Source organism: Melospiza georgiana, chromosome 24 (genome assembly GCF_028018845.1).
Source record: "Melospiza georgiana isolate bMelGeo1 chromosome 24, bMelGeo1.pri, whole genome shotgun sequence".
NCBI classification, from domain to species: domain Eukaryota; kingdom Metazoa; phylum Chordata; class Aves; order Passeriformes; family Passerellidae; genus Melospiza; species Melospiza georgiana.
Window position 1 is genome coordinate 8,924,474 of NC_080453.1, and position 11,959 is coordinate 8,936,432.

At 60.4% G+C, this 11,959-nt stretch overlaps 2 protein-coding genes across 4 annotated transcripts; one reads left to right on the forward strand and one right to left on the reverse strand.

Annotated features, from left to right (window-relative positions):
* The first annotated feature begins 283 nt into the window (after positions 1 to 283).
* On the forward strand, positions 284 to 5,240 carry MTFR1L (mitochondrial fission regulator 1 like). Its single transcript, XM_058040371.1, has 7 exons — positions 284 to 369; positions 682 to 744; positions 1,377 to 1,481; positions 2,089 to 2,198; positions 2,721 to 2,932; positions 3,466 to 3,787; positions 4,382 to 5,240. The coding sequence occupies exons 2-7, from the start codon at positions 730 to 732 to the stop codon at positions 4,485 to 4,487; spliced, it is 870 nt and encodes a 289-aa protein (XP_057896354.1). The 5' UTR covers positions 284 to 369; positions 682 to 729; the 3' UTR covers positions 4,488 to 5,240.
* Positions 5,241 to 6,174: 934 nt separating this feature from the next.
* PAQR7 (progestin and adipoQ receptor family member 7) lies at positions 6,175 to 11,191 on the reverse strand. 3 transcript variants are annotated; one of them, XM_058040370.1, is made up of 4 exons: positions 11,008 to 11,191; positions 8,143 to 9,523; positions 6,708 to 6,909; positions 6,175 to 6,258 (listed from the first exon to the last, which is right to left on the reverse strand). In XM_058040370.1, the coding sequence occupies exon 2, from the start codon at positions 9,490 to 9,492 to the stop codon at positions 8,470 to 8,472; it is 1,023 nt and encodes a 340-aa protein (XP_057896353.1). In that variant the 5' UTR covers positions 9,493 to 9,523; positions 11,008 to 11,191; the 3' UTR covers positions 6,175 to 6,258; positions 6,708 to 6,909; positions 8,143 to 8,469. The 3 variants fall into 3 exon arrangements, with proteins under 3 accessions (XP_057896353.1, XP_057896351.1, XP_057896350.1); XM_058040368.1 differs by lacking the exon at positions 11,008 to 11,191 and adding an exon at positions 10,497 to 10,546; XM_058040367.1 differs by lacking the exons at positions 6,175 to 6,258; positions 6,708 to 6,909 and having other exon boundaries at positions 7,893 to 9,523; positions 11,008 to 11,091.
* Positions 11,192 to 11,959: the final 768 nt, after the last annotated feature.

The following is an 11,959-nucleotide window of genomic DNA, read 5'->3' on the forward strand; positions in this document are numbered from 1 at the left end:
GGCTCGGCTCTGCTTCCTGCGCCGGGGCTGCGGGGGCGAGGGGCGAGACGGGGTGTCCCCAATGTCCCTTTGTACCGGGGTGTCCCCAGTGTCCCCTCTACACCTGGGTGTCCCCAATGTCCCTTTACCCAAGGGTGTCCCTGGATGTCCCCATGTACCGCGGTGTCCCCAACGTTCCTTCACACCGGGGTGTTCCCAATGTCCTTTTACACTGGGCTGTCCCCGGGCTGTCCCCTGTCCCGTTGTCCCCGCTGTTCCCGGCGCAGGCGCTGCGGCCCCGGAAGGCGCGGGGCGGGCCCGGTTCTGGTTCCGGGGATGGCGGCGGAGCGGGCGCTGGCAGCGGGGCCGAGCTGCGCCGCCGGCCCGCAGGTACCGGGGTAGGGCCGGGCCGTCCTGTGAGGGGCCGGGGGGCCGGGCCGGGCCGTGAGGGGCTGGGGGGCCGGGCCGGGCCGTGAGGGGCTGGGGGGCCGGGCTGTGAGGGGCCGGGGGGCCGGGCCGGGCCGTGAGGGGCTGGGGGGCCGGGCCGGGCTGTGAGGGGCCGGGGGGCCGGGCCGGGCCGTGAGGGGCCGGGGGGCCGGGCTGTGAGGGGCCGGGGGGCCGGGCTGTGAGGGGCCGGGGGGCCGGGCTGTGAGGGGCCGGGGGGCCGGGCCGGGCCGTGCTGAGCCCCCGCTGTTGTTGCAGTGAGCGGCGGAGCGGGTGCGATGAGCGGCCGGCGCTGAGCAGGCGGACATGGACGCGGAGGCCGTGAGTGACACGGGCGGAACAGCGGGCACTGCCCCGACACTGCCCTGGCATTGCCCCGACACCTCCTCCGAGCCCCGAGGGCTGCCCCAGAACCTTCCCCCGGGGCCGCTCTCCAGCAGCAGCACCCGGGCACTGCCTCCGCCCCTGTCCCCAGGCAGAGATGGCAGAGATCTGTCCCCAGGCAGAGATCTGTCCCCTCCCTGCCCCCAGGCAGAGAGATTTCTGTCCCCTCCCTGCCCCAGCCCAGAGGCTCAGTCTGAAGGGCTCCTCAGGAGTTTCAGGTGTGTCAGCATGGAGCAGTGCTCAGGCACAGAGCACAGAGCAGCTCCAGCAATAAATCGATTCCTGGGCGAGCTGTGGGCTGAGCTTTGGCACCGTGCTGTTCCCTGTGCAGGGCCTGGTGCTGTTCCTGCACAGGAGCTCTCATGGGCAGAGCACTTCACCCTTTAGCTGCAGCCCAGAAGTGTCCTGGGAGCTCAGATCAGCTGATAACCTCAGTTACCACCAGGTGCTCAGTTACAAGTGAACAGATAACAAGTCAGAGATAGCCCCTGACAGCTGAGGAGAATTTCCAGCAGAATGAATTCCAGGGAGGGCCTGGGTGCCGTGCTGACGGTGCTGTGTCCCTGCAGACCATCCCCATCTGGCAGAACAAGCCCCATGGCTCAGCTCGCAGCGTGGTCAGGATGATCGGCTCCAACCTGCCCCTGAAGCCCTGTCCCAGGGCCACCTTCGAGGTGAGTGTCCCCTGCCTGGGCCCCTGGGGCAGCACAAGGCACTGCCAGCAGTGCTGCTCTGCCCCCACACATCTGCAGAGCTGCAGCCACAAAACCTGCACCGGTGCAGTGAAGTTTAGGAATTCGTTTTGTAATTTATTTTTTCTTTGATTCTGTTCTTGTAAAGTGATCCCTGGCAGCTTGAGGGAATCCCTGCTCAGGCAGTGCCTGAGCTGAGGGAGATGGAAAGGTGGAGCTGCTGCCCCAGGGTTCTGCTGTGTGACCTCCAAGGGGCCTGGTGCCCTCTGGGGCTGTTCCAGGACTGTGGAGTCCCTGATGTCACCCTTGGAGTGACAGAGGGTGGCACGTGGCCTTGGCAGCGCCTGGCCTGGATCAGGTGTCCCCTCCTGCCTCGCTCACACAGAAGGAAGGAGCAGCAGCTGGCCCAGGGAAGGATTGATCTCCCAGCTCCAAACCTCAAACAATTGTGCAGATGAAGGAAACTGCTGGAATTGCTGCTGTGTGTGTGCCTGACACAGCTGCCCACAGCACAGGGGCTCTGGCAGCACCCCTGGGGCAGCTCCAGGAGAACAAACACCCTCCCCTCAGCAGCATCTCCCTCCTGCAGGTGCTGCCCAGTGTGTCAGATCTGTACCTGGGGGATGTGCCCCCCGTGCCCACCCTGGCTGACATCGTGTGGATCGCAGCTGACGATGAGGAGACCTACGCCAGGGTCAGGTTGGTTTCCTCTGCTCTTCTGGCACAGAGCTCAGGCCACATTCTGCTCTCATGAGCACAGCTTCCAGTCCCCTCAGGGTCTCATGTGGTGCCTCTTGACAGACATTCTTCCCCAGAGAGGGGGAAAAAATGACAAAGAACCCAGAGAGGAATTCCTGTGGGAAGTGCCAGGAGCCTGGGCCATGTCCTGCTCTGTGCACAGTAACTGCTGCTCCAGGGGCTTTTCTGGCCAGGAAAGGGTTGAGCTCTCCCAGGACTGAAATGCCCTGGACACCTGCAGGGATGCAGGGGCAGCCACAGTTTCCTGTGTTCCTGGTGCTGCAGAGATCTCTCTGAGGGTGCACAGAGCCTTCATTTGTTTCCTCGGAGGCTCTGCTGCCCTCAGGAGAGGCCAGGCTTTGTCCTGGACAGGTTTGGCCCCAGTTCCTGACAGGATTTTGTCCCAGCTCTGCTGCCCTCAGGCTGTGCCAGGCTCTGTCCTGGCCAGGTTTGGCCTCAGCTCTGACAGTTTTGTGTCCCCAGAAGTGACACTCGCCCTCTGAAGCACAAGTGGAAGCCGAGCCCCTTCACGGTGATCCAGAGGAACGCCTCCGTGCCCAACCTGAGGAAGCAGGAGGAGAAGCTGCTGGCCCTGAAGAAGCCTGGGTTGCCAGCCCTGAGCAGGACCACGGAGCTGCAGGATGAGCTGAGCCACCTGCGGAGCCAGATCGCCAAAATCGTGGCTGCACAGTCAGGTAGGGCCAGGTTCCTGCTGGGGCTGAGCCCTGGCTTCCTCCAGGCCCCCTCTGGGCTGTTTTCCCAACATTTACCCTGTCTTTTACCTTCTTTCCTCACTCCTCCATTGCTGCTGACCAGCAGGCATGGATCAGTATCTATTTGAACCAGATAAATCCCAAAGCACACCTGCATTAAGGTGCCGGATCTTCAAAACTCAAATACACACACAACACACAATTGGTTTTTGTAGAAAGTATCACATGTATTTTGTTTAATGGTTCATCTGATTTACTTTTGGGGGCTGAGCCCTGGGTTCCTCAGGCTCACTCTGGGCTGATTCTCAGCATCTCCCTGGGTCCCTCCAGGTTCATTCAGGGCTGGTTCCCAGCAGTTACCCGAGCTCCTCAAGCTCATTCCGAGTGTTTCCCTTGGTGGAGTGCTGGCTCTGGGAGCAGCTCGGGAGCTGTATTTAGTTTTACACTCTGCTGTGCCGGTGATAAGCCAGCATTTGCTGTGAGTTCACCCTCCCACCTCCTGTTCTCTGTCCTAGCCTCGGCCCAGCTGACCCCGGAGCTGCTATCCCCGGGCAGCTCCAACGCCTCCTCTCCCGTGCACTGCTTCGGGCCCTCCTTCCAGTCCACCACGTCCTTCGTGATCAGCGACATCACGGAGGAGGAGGCGGAGCTGGAGAGCCCCGAGGCGCCGTCGGTGGCCGAGCTGGAGCTGCCGCCGCTGTGCGCCGCCGCCGAGGGCCGGCCCGAGCCCCGCGAGCCCGACGAGGAGGACTCGGTGTCCCTGTCCAAGGCCAGCAGCTTCGCCGACATGATGGGCATCCTCAAGGACATCCATAGGATGAAGCAGAGCAAGGACTTGTGAGTGCTTCCTGAAATTCTCCTGAATTCTGAGTGAGATCTGGGCAGGGCGCTGGGCTGGAGCTGCTCCGTTCCTGGGGAAATGAAATATTGCTAACTCGTTCCTGGGGTTTTTGTCTCTCTGGGATAGGAAATAATGGAGAATTTTCATGGGGGAAATACCTCCTTGGAGCAGAACTTGGTAACACGTTCCTGGGTTTTGTTGTTCAGGGCTGAATGCAGGGAGTTCTGTGTCCTCAGGAACCAGGCAGGGCTGTCAGTGAGGAATTTGGCTCCTGTCAGGGCTGAGTGCAGTGAATTCTGTCCTGTGTCCCAGTGAGGAATTTGGACTGATTGCAGTGCGTTCTGTGCTCTGTGCCCCTTGGGAACCAGGCAGGGCTGTCAAGCAGGAGTTTGGGTCCTATCAGTGAAGAATTTGGGTCCTGTTTGGGCTGACTGCAGTGAGTTTTGGGCTGACTGCAGTGAGTTTTGGGCTGACTGCAGTGAGTTTTGTCCCCTGAGGAGCCAGGCAGAGCTGTCAGTGAGGAATTTGTGCTGTCTGCAGTGAGTTTTGTGCTGTCTGCAGTGAGTTTTGTGCTTGCTTTGTCCCCTCAGGAGCCGCCCGTCCCTGAAGCAGGAGGACCCGGCCGTGCTCATTGCAGAGGTGCTCAGGAGGAAGTTTGCCCTCAAGGATGAGGACCTGGCCCTGAAGGAGAAGTGATGCTGCTGCCCTCAGCTCTGCTCCCACAAGCTCCTCCACAGTAGCTGCCTTCTCCCAAGGATTGAGCCTTCTGCCTCTTTTATTGATCATGGTTTGTGCACGGACACCTGGTCAGGAATTGGATTTGATGTGTTTGCCACGTGTTGTTCTATTTAAGAAAACCCTTTTTAAGAAGATGGGAGCTGTTTCCCAGCTGTGTTTGCTGTTGGTGAGGATCTCCTGGAGTGCTGCTGGATGAGTTCTTTGTTCCTGCACTTTTCCCTAGGTTCCAGTTCGGCACTGGGCTGCAAGGACAGGACCAGTTCCCTGCCCGGTTTGAACAGGACAAACCCCAGTTTTTATCCTGAGAATGAGCTCCTGGGTGCTCCCAGCCCTCCGGGACTGTTGGATCATGGTGGGAAAAGGGATTTTATTTCCCCAAAGCCCCCTGGCTCGGGTCTGAGGGGTTTCCTGTGCCCTGGGTGTTCATTCCCTCACAGATCAGCCACAGTTGCATGACAGAACGGCCTTAATTTCCTGCCACTAATTTAATTAAAGCCCCTGTGCCCCCAGCCTGTGTTTCATTCCGCCTCCCCAGGGTCTGTTTGTGGACCTGGCAGCCCAGGCAGAGCAGGGCAGGGGCTTGGCCTGGCTGTGGCTGCAGCTCCCCCTCACCCAGAGCTCTCCCCAGCTCCACCTTCCCTGCAGTGCCCCCATGGCTGTATTTAAAATGTCATTTTTGTTTCCTTTCTATAAAATGGAGCCTTAATAAGACACTGATGGTCTGATTGATGGGCTCGGGGTGGGGCTGGAATCACAAATATTCAGGTGCCAGGGGCTTTCTCCATCCTCCTTGGAAAATTAAATCATCATCCCCACCTCAAAAACCAGAGAAGAAGAGACATGTGTGGCAGAGAGGAGATGTGAGATTTCCCATTTTTAGGGAGCTCTGCTCCAGGATTTGGGGGGGTTTTGGTGGAGATGGAGCTCTCAGCACTCCCTGCCCTGGGAACGAGCTCCAGGGACACAGCCAGACCCCAAAAAGAAACAAACTGCAACTTTTATTTGGATTAAAGCAGCATCCATGAGAACAAAGAGGAGCTCAGAGAACAAACAGGAGCTGGGGGCTGCAGCAGGGGGTTCCCTCCCCTCTGTGAGCCCCGCAAGGCCGGGCTGGGCTCTCACCAGTGCTTGATGACCCTGTTCCCTTCGGAGTCCTGCGTGAACAGGGGCTCAGAGCCCAGCTCGGGGGGCTCCGGGGGGCTGGGGGTGGCCCTGAGGGGGAGCCTGGGGCTGTCCGTGTCCCTGCAGGGGCTGTCCCTGTCCCTGCAGGGGCTGGCCCTGTCCCTGTCCCTGCAGGGGCTGGCCCTGTCCCTGTCCCTGTCCCTGTCCCTGCCCCGGCTCTCCCTGCAGGTTCCCGCCCGGAGCTGGCCCCGCTCCCGCAGGGGCTGTGCTGGCCCCGGGCTCTGTGGGGAGCAGCAGACCCGGCTGGGAGCAGCCCCCGGGGCCGGGTTTGTGCCCCCAGCCCCGGCTCTGGGGCAGGGCAGCGCTGTCCTGGCCCCTGGGGCCGTTCCTGCAGGGGACACCCAGGGTTTGTCCCTGCCCCGGCCCCAGGAACGCCCCCCGGCCCCGGGGGAGGCTCTGCTGAGCCCCTGGGAGCCCACCCTGAGCTCCGGGGCTGTTTGTGCTGGGCCCTGCAGCTCCTCCCGGGCTCCCTCCAGCTGGGGCAGGGGCAGGATCTTCACCAGGGGTTCCTCACAGGGAGCAGCGGGCCCGATGTTCTCTTTGTCATCTGCAAACAACAGGGAATCGGTGAAAGCAGAGCCATTCCCCAGGGTTAACCACCCCAGAGCATCCCTGAGTGTCCCCAGCGCTGTCCCCAGCACCCCCAGGGATCCCCAGAGCTGCAGAGGCTGCCCTGGCACAGCCCCAGAGCTGCAGCTCCAGCTGCCCAGAGTCACCAGAAACCCCCAGAACTCCCCAGCTCTGCCCTGGCCTCACTCGGAAACAATCTCATAGAAAATCCAAGTTATACTCTGAAATCATTCCATAGAAAATCTAAGTTATACCCTGAAATCATTCCATAGAAAATCCAAGTTATACCCTGAAATCATTCCATAGAAAATCCAAGTTCCCAGGGCCATCCAGCTTCCTGGGAGTTCCAGCCTGTGCCCCGTGCCCCCCACAATGCCCAGCATTTCCTGCCCAGCCGGGAGGGCTGGGTGGGTGAGGGCTGGATACCTGGCTGGGGGCTGAAGAAGCTGAGGATGGAGCTCTGCCAGGAGCTGCAGCTGTGCCCGGGGTTGATGCTGTGCCCGGGGTTGATGCTGTGCCCGGGGTTGATGCTGTGCCCGGGGCTGGTGCTGTCCCCGCTGCCGGGCTGTGGGAGCAGCCCCAGGCTCTGCTTCCTCCCCGCAGCTCTGGGTGCTCGCAGCGTGAGGGGCTGTGGGGAAAAAACACGTGAAAAATATTAAAATATTTTTAAAAACCCATAGAACTTATATCTATATAATTTATATGATATATAATTTTATATTGTAATATATAATATAAAATTATTAATTTTTAAAATTAATATTAAATAAACCCTCTCCCAGCGCTGGGGCACAGCTCCCGCCTTCATTGCGCAGCATCACAATGCTGGATAAGCCGTTATCATTTGATATTAATTATTAATAATTAGCAAAGCATCAGCCTCCCCTCCCCAGGCCCCGAACGAGCCCCGGGGTTCAATGGCAGCGCCTCAGCCTCAGCCCGGCCCGGGGCTCTCTGGGGACTCCCGGTGCTCCCGGTGCCGGCCCGACCCCCCCGGTTCCCTCAGGGCCTCACCCGCGCCCGGCCCCGCTTCAGCTCCGCCGTGTCCAGCCACACCCCGCAGGCCTCGGCCGGGGCCGCGCCGCCCCCGCGCCGCCGCCTCATCCCGGGGCTGCCGGGGCCTCCCCGGGACCGAGCCTGGGCCTGGGCCCGGTTCCCGGTTCCAGTTTCTCCCGGTCCGTTCCCTGTTCCGGTTCCGGTTTTTCCCGTTCTCCGGTTCCGGTTTTTCCCGCTCCGTTCCCGTTCCTCGGTTCCGGTTCCGGTTTTTCCCGGTTCCCGGTTCGCGTTTTCCCGCTCGCGCCGGCCCCGCCCTCAACGCGCACTGCGCACGCGCAGCCCGCATGAACGGACCAATGGGAGATGAGGGGCGGGGCTATATATGCCCCACCCCTTAAGACGCACTGCGCACGCGCCGCCCGAGCAAACGGACCAATGGGAGATGAGGGGCGGTGCCACGTGTGCCCCGCCCAGAAGCCGCAATGCGCAGGCGCTGTCTGAGGGAACAGTCCAATGGGCGATGAGAGGCGGGGCCGTGTGTGGAATGAGACCACGCCCATGCCTATATAAGGGGCGGTGGCGGCGGGGCCTCAGAGCGGCCGGAGCGGGCCCGGAGCGCGTTCGATGTGGGGTAACGGCCTCGGATTTCCTCCGGATCCACCGCGGGATCCCCACACCCGCCCGTCCCCAGCCTGACCCGGTGCTGCGGCTCCCATTGCACCACCCCCTCCTCTCCCCGCGCTGCCAGGGCCGTGCCCGTGCTGCTCCCAGCGGGTAAAGGACAGGCCCTGGCACTGCATGGACAGTGAACAACTCCCTCAGCCCTACAGGAGGGGCCTGACGTGATATTAAATTAATTTGTCACCTCAGTGGTTTAACCAGCCTCGCCCTGGTCTGTTTCCATGGTGTGGAGTCTGACAGGGGCCAGATGGCCTCTCCTTATCTCGTGCTGGGAGCCCTGGCAGATTCCCAGCGCCTCCCCAGCCCATCAGGGCACGCCGACACTTTGTTCCAACTGTTTATTCAGAGCTGAACTGAACCCTGTGCCATTCTGTGAGCAAGCTGGAACTTAGGCTGGATTAAAAAGGCATTAAAGCATCTCTCATTCTTACAGAAAGCACTTGCTGAATAACAGTTCCTGAAGCAGCATCTGGGGGCTGGGGGCTGGGTTTGGGCCGAGCTCATTTTCCCTTTACTCCTCCTTGAGGCCCAGCTTGTGCCTCACCCTGTGGGCCATGTAGGCGGCTGTGAGGACGGAGCAGGCGACGGTGAGCAGGAACAGGGCAGAGAAGTCGTGAGCCAGGCCCCGCTGCAGGGAGGAGTAGATCTCCCTCCTGGACTCGTAGTCCAGCACCACGGCCTCGATCTGCGCCAGCGTGCACAGCACCAGGAACACGTGGAAGATCTGGTGGCTCTGCCCCACGAAGTGGCACCGGCCCGGGAACCACTTCTCGGGGTAGGGGTGGGAGAAGAAGAAGGCGGCCAGGAGGAAGAAGAGCACCTGGCACTTGTGGTAGAGCAGGGCGGGGTCGGGGCGCGCGGCCGTGGCCAGGCGGTGCAGCACGGGGCTGATGTCCAGCAGGTAGGCCAGCCCCGAGGGCAGCTCCTGGCACAGGCGCCCGGGCAGCGCGCAGCGCGGGTGGAAGCGGAACTTGGCGTAGCAGGAGCCGGCGCAGGACAGCCAGGCCAGCGCCGCCGCCAGCGGCAGGAAGAAGCCGCGCACGCGGCGGTGCCAGCCCGGCTCGATGGCGTAGTAGAAGTGGCCCAGGGCGCTGCCGTACTGGTACACGGCCACCCCCACGTAGTCCATGAAGAAGAAGCCGTAGTGCCAGAACTCGGACTTGGCCTGCAGCAGGTGCGCCAGGCTGCTGAAGGTCAGGTAGGTGATGGCGGCGGCCAGGATGATGAGCAGGGGCCGGGCGTGCGCGTCCTGCCCGAAGTCCACGCGCTGCCAGAGGCGCAGCAGGCGCAGCAGCAGCGCCAGCGCGGCCGCCAGGTGCGACCACACGTTCACGGCCTCGTTGTGCTGCTGGAACAGCGTGGAGAAGTAATAGCGCCAGGTCTGGCGCACGGGCCGGTAGCCGCGGTGGATGTAGGGCTTCCAGAACACGGCGGGCACCTCGGCGCTGCTCACCGTGCCCGGGGACAGCGGCCCCGGCAGCCGCCTCACGCTGAGCAGGAGCTGGCTCAGCTTCCCCGGCACCACCGTGGCCATGGCGAGGCCAAACACCGCGTCCTGGTTACCTCTGGGAGGGAGAGAGAGTTCTGCTGTGGGAATTTAATGTAGTAATCGTGACAGACACCGTTATGGAAAATCCTTTCCTTAGGGTTTTTCCTCCTGAGAAGCTGGGAGGCCTCAGGAACAAAATTTAAACATTGATTATCTGCTGCTGTGGAATGGAACAGGTGCATCTGGGATTGGTCTCACCTGGTTGTTTCTAATTAATGGCCAATCACAGCTGGCTTGGACTCTCTGTCCGAGGCACAAGCCTTTCTTATTCGTTCTTTCCTATTCTATCCTTAGCCAGCCTTCTGATGAAATCCTTTCTTCTATTCTTTTAGTATAGTTTTAATATAATATATATCATAAAATAATAAATCAAGCCTTCTGAAACACAGAGTCAGATCCTCGTGTCTTCCCTCATCCTGGGACCCCTGTGAACACTGTCACAAATAATCAACAAGCAGGGGGTATTTAAATGTTACGGTTGGGGTTTTCCCTGTGGAATCCCCAATAACAGTAACAAAAATGAGGCTGGAGGGAGATCTAAGAGCCCCCGAGGTGCCTCTGCTGTGTGGGCAGCCCCAAGGACACGAGGCTGGGGTTAAATGACAATAATGAACACACCAGGACACGCCAGTGCCTGGCTCAGCCCCTCCCTGTGGTTTGGGAACAGCTAAACAAACCAAGCATCCCAAACAAACCTCCCACTGCAGATTCCCCCTCCTGCAAACTGTTTGCAGAGTTTGTCCTTACAAATACCAACAAGTAACAGAGGCTGCAGCTCCTGTGTTTGGAGTTTTACCTCCTTTTTCAGCTCCTGATTTCCCAAGCAGCTTCCCACATTGTGGTCCTGTCGCGCACTGAGGTCCAGCAGTGCAATCTTTGTGAGCAGGAATTTCCATATTTACCTTTTGGAAGCTGCTGTCCTTACCCAGTGCAAGGCAGCCCTGCCAGCTGCTTCGGCCTTTTCATAAAAACTTATTGAGATTCTTTACCTGCTCTTGCTCAGACAAGTCCTGAAGAAAACCTGGTTCGGGTCCAGCTCAAGTGCCTCACCCCCAGACAAGTGCCCTCATTTCAGGGACAGGAAAAAGCTCTTCAAAGTTTGGGAACAGGAGGAGGTGGGGATGGGACTGTTTGTTTAAAAACCTCTGTAATTTCCCCATCAGAGTTAGGCTGTAACTCATTCCTGCCTGAATCCAAGGGGCACCGATGCAGAAAGGAAAACAAACCGGGCTCTGTGCTGCTCCATTTCCCTCCCAGGTGCCCTTTGCCCACCTGGCCGGGTCGGAGAGGCCCGGCTGGGGCAGGACCTCACCCCGGCCGCCCCCGAACCCTCCCGAAGAGCCGCCGCCCTCTGGGGCTGCCAGGGGAAATTCACCCCCCGAGCTTCCCCCTGCTCTGAACGCAGCACCCCGAGAGGGCCAAAGCAGAACCTGCCCAATTCAGCTGTCGTGACCCAAATCCCGCGGGCAGCTCGGAACAAACAGCGCCCGGAGAACTTGCCTGGTGCCGGGCGCGGGGCAGGGGGCTCGGGGCTCGGATCTCCCTCGGTTCCCGGCTCTCTCGGCTCTCTGCTCGACCCCTGCGCGGCTCCCAGGAGGGAAATTCCTGCGGGAAAGGCGGCCCCGGGAGATGCCGTGCCAGGAGCAGCAGGGGAAGGGAGCGGTGTTTACTTCAGCCGCTCCAGGACTTGTCGGAGCAGGATTTCATCCGAGCTCTTCCCAGCTACGGAGCCTTGAGCAACGCTCCGTTATGACGGGAGCGCATCCTGGAAATCCTTCGTGTTCCCGGCACTCCGAACAGCAGTCCGCACCTCCGCAGGGCTGCGCTAGCGCTGCCTCAGCCGCCTGGCGTTTCCTCCGCAGCGTTTCCTCTGCCCGCCAGCATCCACCCCACCCGCTGGATTTTTGTGCGATGATAAAGGCTCGCCCCCGGCTGTTTCCAGCGCTGTTTGCTCCCGCCGCGCCGCGGCACAGCCTCCCCGAGCCTCCCAAAGCGCTCACGGCTCTCATTTTCCATCCATCCATCCATCCATCCATCCATCCATCCATCCATCCATCCATCCATCCATCCATCCATCCATCCATCCACCCACCGCGGGTTTGATCAGCCCCCGACCCACCTGAGCCCCGCAGAGCCTGGGATGGTTCTCCCTGCCCTGGGATGGGGATGAGCCGGGCTTTGGTTCCCTTCCCTTCGCGGGGACCTCCGGGACCCCCGGCCCCGCCCCGGCACCTGCAGAGCGGCCCCTCCGCGCCGGGGGTCCCGGGGGTCCCGGCCCCGCAGCCCCTGGAGCTGCTCCGAGCCGCTGCTCCTCCCTTCGCAGCCCCAGCACAGCTCTGCATCCCTCCCTCCCTCCCTCCGCAGCTGGAAGAAGCTTTTAAAATTATTTTTTAAAATTATTATTACTATTATTAATAATAATTAGTAGTAGTAATAATTATTATTAATTATT